General features: G+C 43.7%; 1 protein-coding gene across 2 annotated transcripts in view; it reads right to left on the bottom strand.

Moving 5' to 3' along the window:
- Positions 1–200: 200 nt before the first annotated feature.
- The window catches only part of LOC120517875, a 29,702-nt gene continuing 12,120 nt past the window's right edge, over positions 201–17,782 (bottom strand). The window contains exons 2-9 of one of the 2 annotated variants that reach the window (XM_039740381.1): positions 15,801–15,878; positions 15,681–15,713; positions 13,524–13,607; positions 7,724–7,821; positions 7,517–7,644; positions 6,623–6,706; positions 6,478–6,543; positions 201–510 (exon numbers count right to left, since the gene is read on the bottom strand). In XM_039740381.1, the coding sequence (XP_039596315.1) occupies positions 422–510; positions 6,478–6,543; positions 6,623–6,706; positions 7,517–7,644; positions 7,724–7,821; positions 13,524–13,607; positions 15,681–15,713; positions 15,801–15,878 (660 nt within the window). In that variant the 3' untranslated portion in view covers positions 201–421. The remainder of the gene's footprint in view (positions 511–6,477; positions 6,544–6,622; positions 6,707–7,516; positions 7,645–7,723; positions 7,822–13,523; positions 13,608–15,680; positions 15,714–15,800; positions 15,879–17,782) is intronic. The other variant, XM_039740382.1, reaches the window with a different exon arrangement.

Here is a 17,782-nt window from a genome sequence, read left to right on the forward strand (position 1 = left end):
GGGACACAGGATTTGTGAGGTGGGCACACTACCCACAGCACCAATCTAAAATCAACCTAACAATGAATAACTTTACAGCCAGATATCACTTTGAAGAGTGACTTTGGGGACCTCCACTATACAACACTCCCAAAAATGGACCTACCTTCAGAACGTGGTGAAGGAATTTCAGTCAATGATAACTGAAAGTGATCCCTAGATGTGCTTAGCCATTTTATTGCAAGTTGTTAACTGAGTTCTTTCGGGTTTGGTAGAAGTGAAAAATGTGGGATAAGCACGGAGTACCCCCTAAACAGTCATAAAGCACAGGTCTTTCAGGCAGCGAGAAGGGCCGATTGTCAGCTCTCTGGATGCACATAGTCATCATCGCCAGCACAGTGAACAGCATCATCATCATCTCTTCCCAAGCAGTGAAGGCATTTTAGCTGCTTTCCGTCTTGCTGTTGATCCAGTCTACATTAGAACTGCTTAAACTGGATTTGATGTCTTCTAGGAGGTGCATCTCAGTGTCTGAAGGAGGAATACAAGGTGAGAAAGTGGGGTCAGCAAAAGAGGACACGGGGGAGCAAGAAGACGAGCTTGATAAATAAAACGTCTAAAAGGAAGGCAGCTCAGCTTCACAAGTACTTTTCGTTAGGCATGTGCCACCAGGTCGTCTCTTCACGCGCTGGATGTTTCTGGGCACAGGGAAGGGAAATCTGAGGTAGAGAGAATAGACAACCTTGACAGGCAAGGGACCTGATTTAGGCAAAACCTGTGGTCATTATGTGAACTGTGTGGGTTGGGACACCCTGGCAATCCCTGACTCAAGTGAGAAATGGAAGGCACTTGATTTACGAGCAATCATGAATGGAGAAAACCTTGGGATCCTTGAGTGAAAAGTGTGGTAATTTTGGGACATTTCAGAGGTGAAAGGCAAAGGGACTTGATTTAGGGACGCCCTGGAGGTCACTGTGTAAACTGGGAGATGAGGGGATTTGATTTAGGGGCACCCTGGCAGTCACTGTGTAAACTGGGAGATGAGGGGACTTGATTTAGGGACGCCCTGGAGGTCACTGTGTAAACTTGGAGATGAGGGGACTTGATTTTGGGGCACCCTAGCATTCATTGTTGTCATAAAAGTGACACTGGGGTGTCACTGGTTTTGGCCAAGGTACACAAGTGGGAAAGTATGAAAGGGGACACAGAGCCACTAACCTACTTTCCATTTGTGCCTTTAAATTGGAGGACTGGCACCTGGGGGATGCCCGAGGTCACTTCTTCTTCAGTGACACTCGCCCCGTACCTTCCAGTCCAACGACTATAATATAAGTAACGGTCATTCCAGAAGCTGGCGTTCATTTGGGAACCTGCTTCTCGGGAGGACGGCGCTCCACCTTAAGGCTGTGTCACATTATACAACTTTGCCATGCAACTCTTCCTGCTTTTATCCTTCATTTACATAATATTAGCGAGTTGGTGGTGCTCAGCGGTTAAGGACAGTCGTCTAGTCTGATATACCCAGCAACTCTCTCCAACTAGTCCAAGACGCAGGTGTTTTGGACCTCACAAACAGTCTGTCTGATGTCTCGTATTTCACTTATCGCGACAGAAGGGAAAAAAGAAAAAAGGGAAGAACTCGCCCATAGCTGTTAACCCTTTGTACGCCACTTGTTCCGTCGGTCAGGCAGTACGTAATGGGCTGTCACAAAATGTGGGGAGCAGGACTGTGCCAGAATGTTGGCACATGGTCGACTAATCTCAAGGTTATTAAATAAAAAAAAGAAAAACGTAACGATATAAATCCACTAATAACTAAACACAACTCCCCCATGGGCGTCTTTCTGGATTCCTATTTGTCTGCGATCTTCAGTAAATCTTGGCATCAACTTTACTGACCGGTAAACATGGAGTAAAACAAGTGAGGCCTGTCACGGCGAAAAGTCGGAAAATATAGAAATAACCTGACTGTATGTTCAAAACCTTGTTACATTTTATATTCCTTTTCGCTGTAAATTTTCTGACAATCACTTACTGCCATTCGTTTACGGTGCGTCTTGCTTGTCTCTGTCAGGTTGTACCGTCCTGCGTTGCTGTCATGGTGAGTCTGTAGTGTCACCTATGATACAGTGGGCTCTCTTTGGTAGCCCATTACTGAACAACAACAAGCGATATTGAAATTAAATCTAAACTTACTTGTGTCACATAATTTACATGTTACACGCTTACAATGTCCAAATGAGCTTTTGAAATGAAGACAGGACTCTTAACCAGTGAATGAGGGGAGAGGCTGATCTCCAGTTCAAAAGATCGAACCCATTTGGATGTTGTGAGCGTGTGATTGGATAACCGATATTTGAATTATGCAAACGTATTTCTTGACCATCACCATAAACCACACCGGGTAAGTAACAGATTAAAACGTTTGGGCGGAGTATTCCTTAAAGTAATTTCTGTTTTCCTCTGTAACAAAGAATATATTGTTCAAATAAGAAAGAATTGTCAATCACAATTATGATGTCATTAGAAACTGATTGGTTAATTCAGTTGATCTGGACTGTCTTTGTTCTGATTGGGTGAGAGATTGTGTGTGAGTCTACCATTGCTGACGTGAGCATCTTGTAGGTGTCATCTGCACACCTATGCCACCGGGAACATTTTTTGAGGACATTTTAACTGAGAGGTGACCACTTGTGGAGTTACTGTTTTAACTGGGCAATAAGGGCATTGGGATCGGTGGCATACTGAGAGTGAGAGACTGAACTGAGAAGAAATAATCATTTAACATGGCTCATCAGACGCTGTACACCAAACATGGCTGACAAACATACTAAAAGATTAAAGGTTCCCAAAGCACTGTTTTATCTACACCAATGACTAACGCATTTCCTACAACTCTCCATGGAAGAAATATTTAATAACAGTTGTGTTAATTCACCCGTAAAAATCTTCCATCTGGGCTCCTACTCTGAAGGAAGGACTTGAAGCAACAACTTGAATTCATCATATTTAGACCCTTTATAACTGTGGGCCTTTCTATCATGTCACCTCTAATCTCCAGCTGTCTAGTTTGACACAGCGGTGCTCGAAAGTTAGTGAACCCTTCAGAAGTTTCCAGATTTCTTTATAAATAAGGACATTGTCATATTTACACACTTGTCCTAAAAGAAAGCGAAGAGAACACAATGGAGCAAATGAGACAAAAAAATCATACTCGGTCATTTATTTATTGGGGAAAACGATCCAATGTGACAAATCCGTGAGTGGCACAAGTATTTTGGTATTTGGTGTGACGCCCTTTTGCTGAAATAGCTGCAACTAAATGTCTCCGTCAGGACTTCATTAGTCCTGCAAATCAGCTTGGAGGAATTTTAGCTCATTCCTCCATACAGAAATACCTCAACTCAGGGATGTTGGTGGGTTTTCTCAAAATGAACCGCATGCTTCAGGTCCTTACACGACATTTCTAATGGGTTAAGGTCAGGACTTTGACTTGGCCATTCCAAAACCTTTATTTTGTTATTCTTCCACCACAACTTGTGCGCTTGAAGTCATTGTCTTGCTGCATGACTCAGTTTCTTTTGACATGTAGTCCACAGACAGATGTCCTGACCTTTGCCATTAGAATTTGCTGGTTTAATTCAGAATTCATTTTCCCGTCCACAATGGCCCAGACACAGCAAAACAGGCCCAACGCAAGATACTGCGACCACCATGTTTCACAGATGGGATGAGGTTCTCATGCTGGAAGGCAGTGTTTTTCTTTCTCGCTTCTCCTTTGAACCAAAAAGTTGTATTTTGGTCTCATCTGTCCATAAAGCATTACTCCAGTAGCTTGTAGGCTTGTCCACATTTTCTGCAGCAAGCTGTAGACAGAGAGTAATGTTTTTTTTGGAAAGCAGTGGCTTTCTCTTTACAACCCTGGCATGCACACCACTGCTGTTCAGTGTTCTCCTGATGGTGGACATTAACATAAGCCAGTGTGAGATGGGCTTTTAGTTGCTTAGAGGTTACCTTGGTTCTTTTGTGACTTCGCGGATAATAACACGCCTTGCACTTGAAGTGATCTTTGGTGGTCTCTTGGGGAGAGCAACAATAGTCTGAAACTTCCTCCATTTGTACACAATCTGCCTGACTGTGGATTGGTGCAGTCCAAACTCTTTAGGGATGGTTTTGTAGCCTTTCCCAATACAATGAGCATCAACAGTTCAGTTTCTGAGGTCCTCTGAAATGTCCTTTGTCCGTGACATGATACATAGATACTGCAGAAACATGTTTAAAGATGAAGCCCTCGACAGAACCCTGTTCTTGTAAAACAAGAACATCAAGTGACACATTGACTGGCAACACCTGATTCTGGTCTCACCTTCAAATTACCTGCTAGGTTCACACACCTTTGCCACTCACAGATATGTAATACTGGGTCATCTTCCTCAATAAATAAATGACCAAGTATGATATTTTTCTCTTGTTTGTTTAGCTGGGTTCTTCATATCTACTTTTAGGATTCGTCTCAAAATCTGATGATGATTTAAGTCGTACTTAAGTCGTACATGCAGGAATGTGGAAAATTCTGACGGGCTCAGTAACTTTCAAGTGCTGCTGGAATAGTCAGCCCCTGCAGTCGCCCTTCTCTTGCAGACTAGTAGACCTTCACTGGTGTCCTTACTGTATATACTGAGGAGACCAAAATGGCACAACCTACTGGAAGTCAATTGCCAAATTTCAAAATCCATTAATATTCTTATGGACATCATTCTTCTACTTTGCTTCTCCTTTTATTATACACAAGGGACTTTGTCCCCTGTTCACTTTGCTCGCCAACCATCTTCCCGGGCCTGCGCTATACGCCAGCCACTTTGTGTCTCTGCCGCTCGTGTTGTGAAGAGGGGGGCTGAAGCACCCCAAGGAGACACAGTCGCTCCTCTGAAACCCCCTCTTAAACGGTGATACAATGGGAAACAAATAGTTTTTTTTTCTTTTTTTTTACCTCCTCTTTGCTCGATCAGCTGCTGGCTTACTGCTGCTGCCATGCCGCGTGATCTGCATCTTGCGCAGCACTTTGAACATTTAAAAGCCTGTACAGCAGCTGTCCTTTGGTCTCTCTTCTCCCCTAGACATCACCTGCTCCTGTTGGGGGTCCCACTCCCAAGGTGCACCCCTATGAAGAGGAAGATTTTCTATTCTTTTAATTGAGAGATGGAACAGTTCCCTCCAACTAACCACAGAGCTCGATTCACTCCTGAAAGAGACTTATGTTTGTTTGAAATGTCTGAATAACATTTCTGTCTCTAAACTCTCCTGTGTGTCTGTGCAACTCTGTGACCCAAGCGTGACAGCGTATGTGGATTTCACTTTCACCAAACAACAAATCTTTTAATTCTCACGGATATGCCTCTTCATTGGGAAGTGAGGTATATGGCCGGCTTGTCATCCCGGCCAATACCCCCAGGCCGCCAGATGGAGCCCTCCCTGCAGTATGGAGGTTCCCTGAAGACCAGCAGGGAATCATGGACTATAAAGTTTTTATACACGGCCCTACTGAATACAACAGGGGCTACAAGAGGGAGCTGCAGGGAGGACCGAAGAATCATATGTGCCCTATAACCCGGAAGTGCGTCATAGGAAGAGCGACAACAGAAGTGACGTACTTCCGGGGTGAAGAAAAGAACTTGTACCTGACCCGGAAGTGATAAAGAATCACATGGACTGGGGATTGGGAACACTTCTGGGTCAGGGAAGATAAAAGGTCTGTGGGAGCTCCCAGACGGCAAGCTGGGCTGGGTGGAAGGGTGGCAACGCATCTGGGAGTGGTGGAGAGTATTATTGTTAGTGATTTGTGATTGTTATATGAGTATAGTGGAGGAGAGGGTGCTTTGTGCACTGTTGCATTTAAATAAAATCAACCTTTGGACTTTTTCCTGGTGTCTGAAGTCTTGGACAGGGGTTCAAGGGAGCGATACTGCCCCTATCTTTCACAGAAGTAACACTACCTTACCCTGATGGCAACATGAATCAGACGATCTTCAAGTCACCGACTTAAAAGTTTAAAGCTGAACAATAACTACATACTTCTGTCATATCGCCTATGTCCATATATTCAATCTCTTTTCGCTGTTCTGTTATTTCACCGAGTAATAATTTCCATTTGTTTGCGCTAATTTGATCTTTACCAACAGCTTTTTGAGACTTTCGAATTTTAGTACGTTCATTATCGCTAACCTGCTCTGCATGTGTATCACGCCAACGTTTTTGAATTCTTTACGATATTCTACTTTGTCATCTACTCTTTGTCTTTTATTTGCGGTCGCGGGCGTGGTTAAATCTCTTGGCACAAAGTCTCGTCTTGCGGGACGTGAAAGTGTCTCTCTTCCCAAGATTTTTTTATTATAACAGAGAGATTTGTTTTTTGTGATTAGGCCATATCACTTTGTGACAAAGCATTTTGTGGGCTCTGCCAGGAGGGACGGCATGTTTGAAACAAGCAGAAATGCTCACCCAGGTTTTCCAGCGGAGCCTCAAAGTGTAGATTTCTTGGGACATCATAGAGGTTGTGACAGCCCACTTGTTAAGAGAAGACAAAGATCGGCTTAATCAGGCGACCAATCAGCCCAGGAGAGGACAAAAACAGCATCTAACCTACCAGCAGGTCCGGGTGAGGTGGCTTTCAGAACAGACTTCGGTACATCATAAAGGTTGGCCTCTTCTGATGGATGCTGATCCTCATCTGAAATGAAAATGCAGCACAAGATCTACTGTATCATGTGTCAGTGTGAGTCTGTGTGATGAACAGCAGGCCCTGACTGGAATTATGAGTGACACCAGCAGTCAGAAACAGAAGACAGAGAAACCTGGATTGAAGTTAGTCTTCTAAAGCAATGAGCAGCACTAACCAAAGTACCACGATGCCAAACTCTGGCCTGCAATTTCATCCTGGGTGCGACGTTAATCTGCCAGCAGGTCCTCCAACTTACAGGGAAAACTGGGGGGTTGGTGGCAGGATTGGCGCTCCAGCCACCATAAAAAAACTCCCACTGTTCCAGTGTGCTGCTGAGGTGCCACCCGCTGCACTCGGGTCCCAATCCAGGTGGTTCATTGTGTGGTGGGTGCAGCAACACACTAACCTCTGCAATTTAGGTGGACAAAGCTGTACCTCCTGAAGCAGGAGAACCTCCTCTAGTTGTTAATCATTCAAGGCATTGACTGGAGAAACGTAACAAGACTCACGACTACCCCTTGACCAGACTGGCTGTATAGAAGAGGAGAGCAGTTAAGTAGAACTCAGTGCCAAACCTCTCCATGTTCAGCAGCAATAAGGTCTTTCTGAAGAGACCATGGAACAGTTAGCACCTACTCCTGTTGGTTATCTTTACAGAATTAGACCCACTTAAAAACATTCCAGGAAAGAATTTTGAAAATGGCAAAGTAACACTTTGAGGTACTTCTAAATTGCTGTAATCTCACATCCATTTATCTTGCCATCCTGGACAGTCCTAGAAGCTAAAATGTGCACAAGCAGTTGGTCTTCCCAGGTTACCTGAGGCGTTCAGGTCCCTTGCTTGTCCTGGGTGGCACGGCGGACAGACTCCAAATTCTGCTGTGTCCTGGAGAGTGCTGACTTGCGTGCCAATGAGTGCCCTCTCCTTAAGCTCGGGTATGTCATGCCTGAGAAAGAGACAAGAACATCAAACGTTTGTACAGCGAAAGCCACCCACCCCACCGCCACCTTCACCCCTCTACTCACCATGTGCAGCCTGACTGGTTGTGGCCTGGTCCAGGAAGCTGCATGGCTTTCCACAGGAACTCCATCCACACGGATCTCAGCTGCTCTGTTTCTGCTGACTGAGGAGAAGTGGAAGATGTGAAAACTGAGCCACACCTTCAAAAAGTGCGATAAATGAGTTGGATTCTTTGTAACTTTGTAACAGTTTTCATATCGTTTAGGATTTTTGGCTGTAAGGAATGGTGAGTGAAATAAATCAATGATCATAAATGGCAGCAACAGAATCCACTTTCATGTTCTAGAATGTTTTGGCAGATCTTCACCTTAGGAAACATATGAAGGTTCATGTAACGTAACGTTCTTCAACCAACTTAATCCAATTTAGAGTCATTGGGTGGCCAAGCATATCCAAGCAGCAATAAGTTCAAGTCAGGATAGGAAAGTAAATCAACAAATTAAGCAAGAACATGGGGGGTACAAACCCAGTGTCTTACTGGACTTGAAGCTATCTGAGGCCAAAGAATGGCATTCATCTTCAAAGATGCCATGACAAATGGAACCATGTTTTTATGGAAGGAAAGATATGTTTCCCCGTCTCCTTTTGAATGCTTCTTGAGGATTATTAAGGATTGTTTCGAGTCTAGGCTTTCCCTATTGGGGGCTTCTGGTTTGAGTAAAAGTCCATTTTGATGATTTAGGATTTAGGATTCAAAGCCTCATTTTGGCATCTTAAGAGGGCCTTAGGCTCGATTTCAGAGGTTTAGGCCTTACTTTCACAATAAATAAATAAATAAAATCACACAATTAGAGGAGAAAATGTATAAGAAGAATCTGTAGGGTGGTCCAGATCTAATTATGCAATTTTCAATACGCTATAATTTATTAAGTTTATTACATAGAAAATCACCTGAAAAATCCAGACCCATCGAGAAGTGTGAGAACTGATGACATGAAAAATCGTATTTGCGCCAAACTAGAATCATCCCCACATAAATCAAAGTCATCCAGACGATCTGGAACTGCATAGTCAGATCTGGACCACCCTGTATAAATAAATAACACACTCCTGATAGTGGCATACAGAGCCAAATAGCTGTGACCTATCATGTCAAACGCCATTTTCTGTTTACTTCTCTAGTGTTCTTACAGAGGAACTTGACGTAACTTTTGGACTTTCTTAACAGGAGGGTAATCCTGCCTTCAAGAAATGTGGAATTTAAATGAATTGATAACTCAGTGACTTCTTCTAAACCTGCCTATTGCTAATTTAGATATGATGCGGCCTTTAAGTGAATAAACTGTGTAACCAAGACTATATTATAGAGCAGTGTTTCTCAACCACTGGGCCCCGATTGTATTGTTCATAACAATAAGTGGTATTGTTGGTGTTGGTATTGTTCATAATAAGAAGTGGGTTGCAAGTTGGTTGTGCAGTCTGTCATGGTGGGTCCCCTCCATTCTTATGTTTGTGCTCAGTTCACCAAGAGGAAGACCCCTTGGGGGAAAAAGTGGGTTGCGACAATAGAAAGGTTAACAAAAATTGTTGTAGAGCTCATAAAAGAGAAACAATTAGATGCAATTGTGTGTATTTAAACAGGAGTTTAGAAAAATTGTTTGGGGAAACTAAATGCAGGCACAAGGTCATTCACGCACAGGTCACAAGGACTAACAACATCTTGCTGTCAGGAGATTAGAAGTGGAAAAGCTGTGGAGGGTGACTTCATATATAAGAGGGTGAACTGTGAATGAACAATGAATGCACAGGCCATCGGGAGAGGCAAAGGTTTAGGGGACATTGTGGGCCGAGTCTGAAACAACTTTAGAACAGGAGAAAAGAGAGGAATTGGATCTGCTCTTCTTTCGAAGCAGCAGCTAAACAAACTGACAGGAATAAAAAATGTGTTTTAACACAGAATTCTGGGACATGTTTACGCAAATAGATAAGAACTCTGGGAAAAATATACAAATGTAAAGCAAATGTTAAAAACTAGTGTTATTATCTATTAGACTACTACGGGGCTTTGCCCCCCTGCTTGCCTTGCTCGCCAACCCCCCGGCCTACGCTGCACATCAGCCACTTCGCATCTCTGCCACTTCGCGTCTCTGGATTTCACTTTCACGATCTTTACTATCATTTTTTTGAGATTTTCGAATTTTTGCACTTTCATAACCTCTAACCTGCTCTGCATGTGTATTGCACCAACGTTTTTGAACCTCTGTACTACTTTCTACTTTGTCTTCTACTCTTTGTCTTTTATTTCTGACCCCGCTTGGAGCTGAGGGCGCAGGAACTGTGTCTGACAATAGCTGTCACACGAATGAGAAGTGAGTGGACCGTGGGCACACCAGCTACTTCACGTCTCTGCTGCTCGCGTATGTGGATTTCACTTTCCCCAAACACCAAATCTTTTAATTCTCGCAGCTGTCCTTTTGTCTCACTGCCTTGTCTCTCTTCTCCCCCAGACATCACCTGCTCCTGTTGGGGGTCCTGCTCCCAAGGTGCACCCCTAAGAAGAGGAAGATTTTCTATTCTTTTAAATGCGAGATGGAACAGTCCCATCCAACTAAACACAGAGCTCAATTCACTCCTGGAAGAGACCTGTGTTTGTTTGAAATGTTTGAATAAAATTTCTGTCACTAAACTCTCCTGTGGATCTGTGCAACTCTGTGACCCAAGCATGACAGCGTATGTAGATTTTACTTTCACCAAACAACAAATCTTTTAATTCTCGCAGATATGCTTTGTCATAGGGAAAAAACACTACTTTTCCCTGATGGCAACATGAATTAGACGATCCACAAGTCTCAGTCTTAAAGTTTAAAGCCGAACAATAACTACAAACGTCTGTCATATCACCTATGTCCATATATTCAATCTCTTTTCGCTGTTCCGTTATTTCACCGAGCAATAAATTCTGTTTGCTAGTTGAGATCACCTCCGAGAAAGTCTTATGCCAGGATTTCCTTTTATAACAGAGAGATGTTTTTAAGCTCAGATAAATTAACCAGTGTGTATATGTTTGTAAGAAGATGTGAAATGGGGGCTTTTAGGAAATTTGCTGTTTAACTTATATGTTGTAATCACCTTAAAATAATATCAGGTCGACTGACAAAAAAAAGCAAGGGAAATTCTCAATCATCCACTTTTTGACTGATATCAGGTCAGGTCAGTTAGGTGAACATGGAGTGGTACAGTGTGTTGTCGCACCCACCACACAACGAAACAGCTTTAGATCCTGGTTGACAACCCCCCAGGCAAACACGCAGTCCAGTCGTACCCTCTGGAAATGACCCTCTATCTGCTGCAGTCAGGTGTTATGTGGACGTACCCTTGGCCTGGTCCAGCCACTCGGGTCGTCAATAATGAAGATCCAGTGAGCTGGATTGCACCACAGGCCCGTAGTGCCATAACTCCATAACTGACGTTCACTCACAATTCAGGTAATGTGCCTCATTCAGGACTCCATGAGTAACCGTTCATTTGACACAAAGTTAAACCAGCAGTACCCAAGGATTCTCCAAAGAGGCACAATACTGAAGGAGTCCAGTCTTCATCTCAGGTCACTGGATAGCATCCATGTCTCGCAACCATATAGCAAGACAGGAAGCACCAGGACTCTAAAGATTTGGATCTTCCATGTCTTTGATTGATATCACTTACTAGAAATAGCCATCAAGCCACAGTATAAGAGAAGGCACCTCTGTTGGCTTAATGGAGAAGCTATACAGCTGTTGATATGAGAAATGTGAACAGCAATGTTTAGTACAAGAAAGAGTTGGTTTAGGAAATTCGGAAGGCCGCACCGAAACAACATGTTGTCAGAATACAAAAGTAAGGCACAACATACAAAATTAAACTGCACCCCAATAGAGAAGAGGAGAAAGGCCGTGCCATGATGGCACATATACAGAATGCCTTCATTGAATAAAGAAAAAGTGACACTTTAATTTACACGGACATCCCTCTTTTGGCTATATGGACTTTGGTTTAAATCATTCAGGTTATATGCTTTCTTCTACTTTTGACTATTTGTATTTAAGGAGTGTTTTCTTTGCATATGTATATAAGTAATGGTGCTGAAGGATATAGGTGTTCCAACAGGACTGCGGCTCGTGAGAGATGCGAGTTCTGGCCCTTGCTAATATATTGAACTGAGGTAGTCAGCCTCGGCCATTACTGTCTGTTATGAGTGAATGTCACACAGGGCTGTACATGTAAATCAAAGCTAGTAATTTAGTCATTTCCACTATTATTTGTCCACCAATATTAAAAGAACCTTAGAAGTTAAACAATACAGTGGAACCTTGGTTTACGAGTAACTTGGTTTATGAGTGTTTTGCAAGACGAGCAAAATGTTTTAATACATTTTGACTTGATAAACGAGCGATGTCTTGCAATACGAGTAGTATGGATACACTTTGTCTGCTGAGTGTCATGTGATCACAACTGAGCTGATGGTTCTTCCCTCTCTCTCTCTCTCTCTCCCTCTCTCTCTTGCTCGCTCGCTTGTCCCTCTCTCTCTCTCTATCTCATGTGCGTGCGTGCGTGCGTGCGTCCGCCTGTCCGTCCCCCCCTCTCTCTCTCTCGCGTCTCTATCTTTCTCTCGCTCTCTCACTCTCTTTCTTCTCTTGAGGGCAATCGTCTCCTATTCTTTGTCTGAGTCTGCGTGCCTCACTCATATAGTCAACATCCGTACGAGCGTATACTGTTTACTACAGCATTGTGACTGTGTGTGTATGTGTGTATGTACTGTGAAGTGCAAGTCCCTGTCTTGCGCCCCAAAACACGAAGCTGAGTCTCAGTACTTTAACAACACCAGCTTTATTCAGCTTGAAACAGCAACAGCGCGGTTATTTATTGTAGCGGGACCTTTATAATGTTCCATGTATCACCCATCGACAGCAGGCGCATATAGCATGCCTGCGATCTTTTTGGATACGCTTATTCGGCGAACCGCAATAGCACTGGGAGACTGCGATTGCTTTGGGACGCTCTTCCGCGTGTCGTCCCATTGGGTGGAATCCCACAAGAGTTTAGAAACTCACTCACGCCAGCCATGATTCTTTTAAAGTGCAGGTTAATTTGTTTTATGTATTTTTACTTTAGATTTTGTATTAATCATTTTTATATGAATAGTTTTGGGTTGTGGAATGAATCATCTGAGTTTCCATTATTTCTTATGGGGAAGTGCTTTGGATTGCGAGCACGTTTCCGGAACGAATTATGCTTGCAAACCGAGGTTCCACTGTATATGGAAATCATTTGAACGAACCAGAAAGGTGCTAACTTTGGTACAGTGGTATCTACTGCTGTCTTAAAGTTCCAGGGGCTTAAGTTCAGGTCAGGCCCTCTGCATACTCTGCCTGTGCTTCTGTACCTTTCCCTCATGGCACTCAACTTTTTCACCAACATCATAAAGACGTTAATACATAACGTCTATATGGGCCTCATACAAACGGGTGTGTGTTTCCCTACACATCCAGAAGTGAGTCCTGCCTTGTGTCCAGTGCTGCCTGACACTCTGAACTGAATTACAATGGTTTGATGATGGATGGATGGATGAAAATTACAGCTACTAAAACAATCAATACGTGCCTTAGGAGGGACACAGCAATACAAACCTTGACCAGGAGTACTGGTAGATTGCCAACACTGAACAGCAAAACTTCAAAATTGGAAAGAAGTGATTTGACCCTGTAGGCCACCAACAGTCACAATCTATCAGTGCAGATTTCCTACATGAGAGCACTGAAATACATAATTGTCTTTAGATGGTGCCTTTCATTAAGATGAAGGAAGAAAAAGGAAAGTGACACCTACCAGCAGCTTCCTCTTGCCATTCTTCATGACAATCTCAAAGAGGAACTCATTGTGCTCTGTCTTCACTTCACGCACGGACTGAATCTGAAAACGTCAATGTAAAAGGGCTGCAGGTCAGGCTGACAAAGAGATGGCAGACAGTAGGACAAAGGAAATGGGAGGGGCAAGCTTATTAGTGGGCCACACTTCTCAAGAACGCCACACCCACTATGCTAATGTGTTGGGGTTGTCAGGGTGGTGGAGTGAGATTTTTGTATATAAGTTGATACGTATTTTGTATGTCTTTATTTGTAAGCTAGGCATACCAATTGTAATATTAGTGTTTACTTAAGCTTTTTGTACTTTCATGTCTAACCAACCAACCTCCGAGTTGTAAGGACTGACTCAGGATGTGAAATTTATTGCAGGTTTAGGGGGGGATACCTCGTACTGGTCTGGCAAGGGTAATTTAGTGCAGGACATTCGATTAGCTAACCCTCACTGAAGGGCCAATAACCTACCTAGTTGGCACACTTCAACTAAAAAAACGGGATGGAATTCTATAAGCCTATCCACTACTGGTAAAAAGGCAGTGTGTGCACCCATTGGTCTGAAGTATGGCTGTTTGGGCCATTCTGTACCACAACGCCCTATTGGCCTCAGGATTTGGACAGGAATATATAAAGTTGGTCGCTTTACCCTTTCCTCCCTCCCTCTCACATAGCATGGCAATGAAGAGAATACAATGAGGAGCACAACTTGGTATGCAGCCTGTCCTGGAGAAAATGGGCTAGAAATGATGACTTGACTATTGACTTTTGAGTAACTACAAGTCTGTGTGCCACCTGAAACTACACATCTAGCATTTATGAGGTTATATGATTATAATTTGTCAATATTCAAATGTAATCTGCTTTATTATTATCATTATTTTATGAATATTGTCAATAATACATTATAAAAATGTGTAACTTAACTCCTGTGTGTCTTTCCACTCCATCTAATTGCCTGACGTTATAGATGTAGAAGGGAAGGTGGGGAGAAGTGCTAAAGTACAATACCTTATGAACACTGGGAAGCTTATGGGATATGAGGCATTCTGATAAAGTCTACACAATAACGTCACATGACAAAACAATTGGCGTAGTCGGCAGGATTTTGGGGTAAGCATGTTTTTACTGTTTTGATGTATGTGTGTGTGTGTATGTAAATATAGGGCACCGAGTATACAACTGTGGTGGAAGTAAGACATTGTTTGGTTGATAAACGGCATATTATCAAAAATGTGTTGAGGCTTCACGAGTGTCACAAGGACACCCACATGTTTGTTAGTGCTGGTGATAAACATCAGTTTAGAAGAATGGTCCCCAGTGTGGAGTTTGATTTCTAGGTGGATGGTTGCATACGACACTTTCCAATTTGTTGGGGCAGGACAAGAACACCCCTACCCTCCTCCTGGCTCTGCCACTATTGGGCAATTTCTGCTAGGTTTAATCCCAGAGGGTGAACTAGGCCAAAGAATTGGGAAATACTCAAGTTTGACAGCTTCAGAGGGCAAAAAGAACACATGTTATGCCAGCACCTGAGAGAATACATACACCAGTCTCAAGGTGTAGTAGGCCATGGAGTGTATACAAAAAATGGTTGCCATGGCACACCTCATGACAGGAAGAACCACATAACAAAGTACACATTTCCATGGGTGTTGTCCCAGGTCACAGAGTCTAGTTATCTGTGGGCAGCAGGCACAGAAAGTTTTAAAATGTGCCAAGTCATATTCTCAAGGGACAACGGGGCACAGAACATGTCAGATCCTGAGGGCAAGAGGACCACATATTGTGCCTGTGAGATGCAGGTCCCAAAGTGTGAGGTTACCAGGCCACTATGGGTGGAAGATTTAAGGTGTGCCAGGTTACAGAATATGCCAGTCTGTGGAACCAGTTTAATTAAACAGTCAGTGTGGTACAGAGCAGGATTTTAGGGACCTTGAAATGTCCACTTGATGTTTTCTTAGAGAAATTAGGTGGAGAGGATTGGCAAGCTTTGTTGGGCTTTTTAAAACATTCTAATGTTCAGTCATAGGGAATGCTGGAGTGAGTGTGCCCATCTTGGACAGCCACAAAACACAACGTGACACATTTAAGAGGCTCTGCCTAGGCCCCATGCTCCCCTACTCACTGTGTACACGTAGTACTGTCCTCTCAAGTGGCTCTGTGGGCACAAGAAGAGACAAACAGCGATCAGCACAAACATCTCACATCTGGTAACATGAAAGGAAGATCAGGAACCAACACTCACCGCATCTCCGTTTTTTTTTGTGTAGAAGAACAGTGTGCAGTTATGAAGTCTGAACCAGTATGTCATCCAGGTCATCTTCTGCGAAACAGAAGTTAAAGGGTGTAACAGCCGACCCAATTGTCCGGGACGGCAGCTACACCACCAAGACACGTGGTGGCCTGGCAAGATGAGGAACGTTAGACCCGAGAAGCCGTACTTCTTCCAGATAAACTTCTCCAGTTGACAGTTAAATAATCATAAGGCAAACAGTTGGTAAAATAATAATAATGGATGTATATATTAATAGTGACAGGAAAAAAGACAGCAAAACAATATATAATTCATTCCCTTCAACGCTCCCGTCATTACACCCCAAAAGTACCTGGCAGAATAATAAACTGCTCAAAAAAATGAAAGGGACACTTTGAAAACACATCAGATCTCAATGGGAAAAAAACTCCTCCTGGATATCTCTACTGCTATGGACTGATATGGTAATGTTTTAGGAATGAAAGGACGCCACATCGTTCGATGGAAATGAAAATGATCAACCTACAGAGGGCTGAATACAAAGACACCCCCCGAAAATCAAAGGGAAAAAATAATGCGGCAGGCAGGCTCATCCATTTTGCCGAAATTTCATTGCAGCAACTCCAAATCGTACTCCGTAGTTTGTATGGCCCCCCCACACACCCCCCGTGCTTGTATACATGCCTGTCAATGTTGGGACATGCTCGTAATGAGATGACGGATGGTGTCCTGGGGGATCTCCTCCCAAATCTGGACCAGGGAATCACTGAGCTCCCGGACAGTCTGAAGTGCAACATGGCGGCGTCGGATGGACCAAAACATAATGTCCCACCCAGAGGTGTTCTATTGGATTGACGTCAGTCGAGTGAGCATGGGGGCCAGTCAATGGTATCAATTCCTTCTTCCTCCAGGAACTGTCTGCATACTCTCGCCACATAAGGCCGGACATTGTTGTCATGCACCAGGAAGAACCCAGGAGCCACTGCACCAGTATAGGGTCTGACAATGGCTCCAAGGATTTCATCCTGATACCTAATGTCAGTCAAGGTGCTGTTGTCAAGTCTTTAGAGGTCTGTGTGTCCCTCCATGGATATGCCTTCCCAGGCAGCATAACGTTCTCCACGGCTTTTCCAGACCCTTTTAACGTCTGTCACATGTGCTCAGGGTGAACCTGCTCTTATCTGTGAAAAGCACAGGGCACCAGTGGTGGACCTGCCAATTCTGGTATTCTATGGCAAATGCCAATCAAGCTCCACAGTGCCAGGCGGGCAGTGCACACAGGGCCCACTAGAGGACGTCAGGCCCTCAGGCCACCCTCATGAAATCTGTTTCTGATTGTTTGGTCAGAGACATTCACACCAATGGTCAGCCTGCTGGAGGTCATTTTGTAGGCTCTGTAGTGCTCATCCTGTTCCTCCTTGCCAGTCCTGCTGATAGGTTAAGGACCTTCTACGAGAGGCCCTGTCCAACTCTCCTAAAGTAACTGCCTGTCTCCTGGAATCCTCCTCCATGCCCCTGAGACTGTACTGAGAGACGCAGCAAACCTTCTGGCAATGCCACGTATTGATGTGCCATCCTGGAGAAGTTGGACTACCTGTGCCAGCTCTGTAGGGTCCAGGTATGGCCTCATGATACCAGTAGTGACACTGACCATAGCCAAATGCAAAACTAGTGAAGAAACAGATGAGGAGCGGAAAAATGTCAGTGGCCTCCTGTTAAGCTATTTCTGTTTTGGGGGTCGTCTCAGTGTTGCCCCTCTAGTGCACCAAAGCAGCTGAAACTGATGAACAAGCCCCTCTGCTACTTAACTGACCAGATCAACAGCCCACAAGTTTCACTGACTTGATACTATACTCTGCTCCTTTAATTTCTTTGAGCAGTATTTAATAATAAAAGGTGCAACTACAAAAACAAAATATACAACACAAGCCCACCCTTAACCCCACACTGAACATGAAACAAAATGACACACA

This window comes from Polypterus senegalus, chromosome 17 (genome assembly GCF_016835505.1).
Source record: "Polypterus senegalus isolate Bchr_013 chromosome 17, ASM1683550v1, whole genome shotgun sequence".
Taxonomy (NCBI): Eukaryota; Metazoa; Chordata; class Cladistia; order Polypteriformes; family Polypteridae; genus Polypterus; species Polypterus senegalus.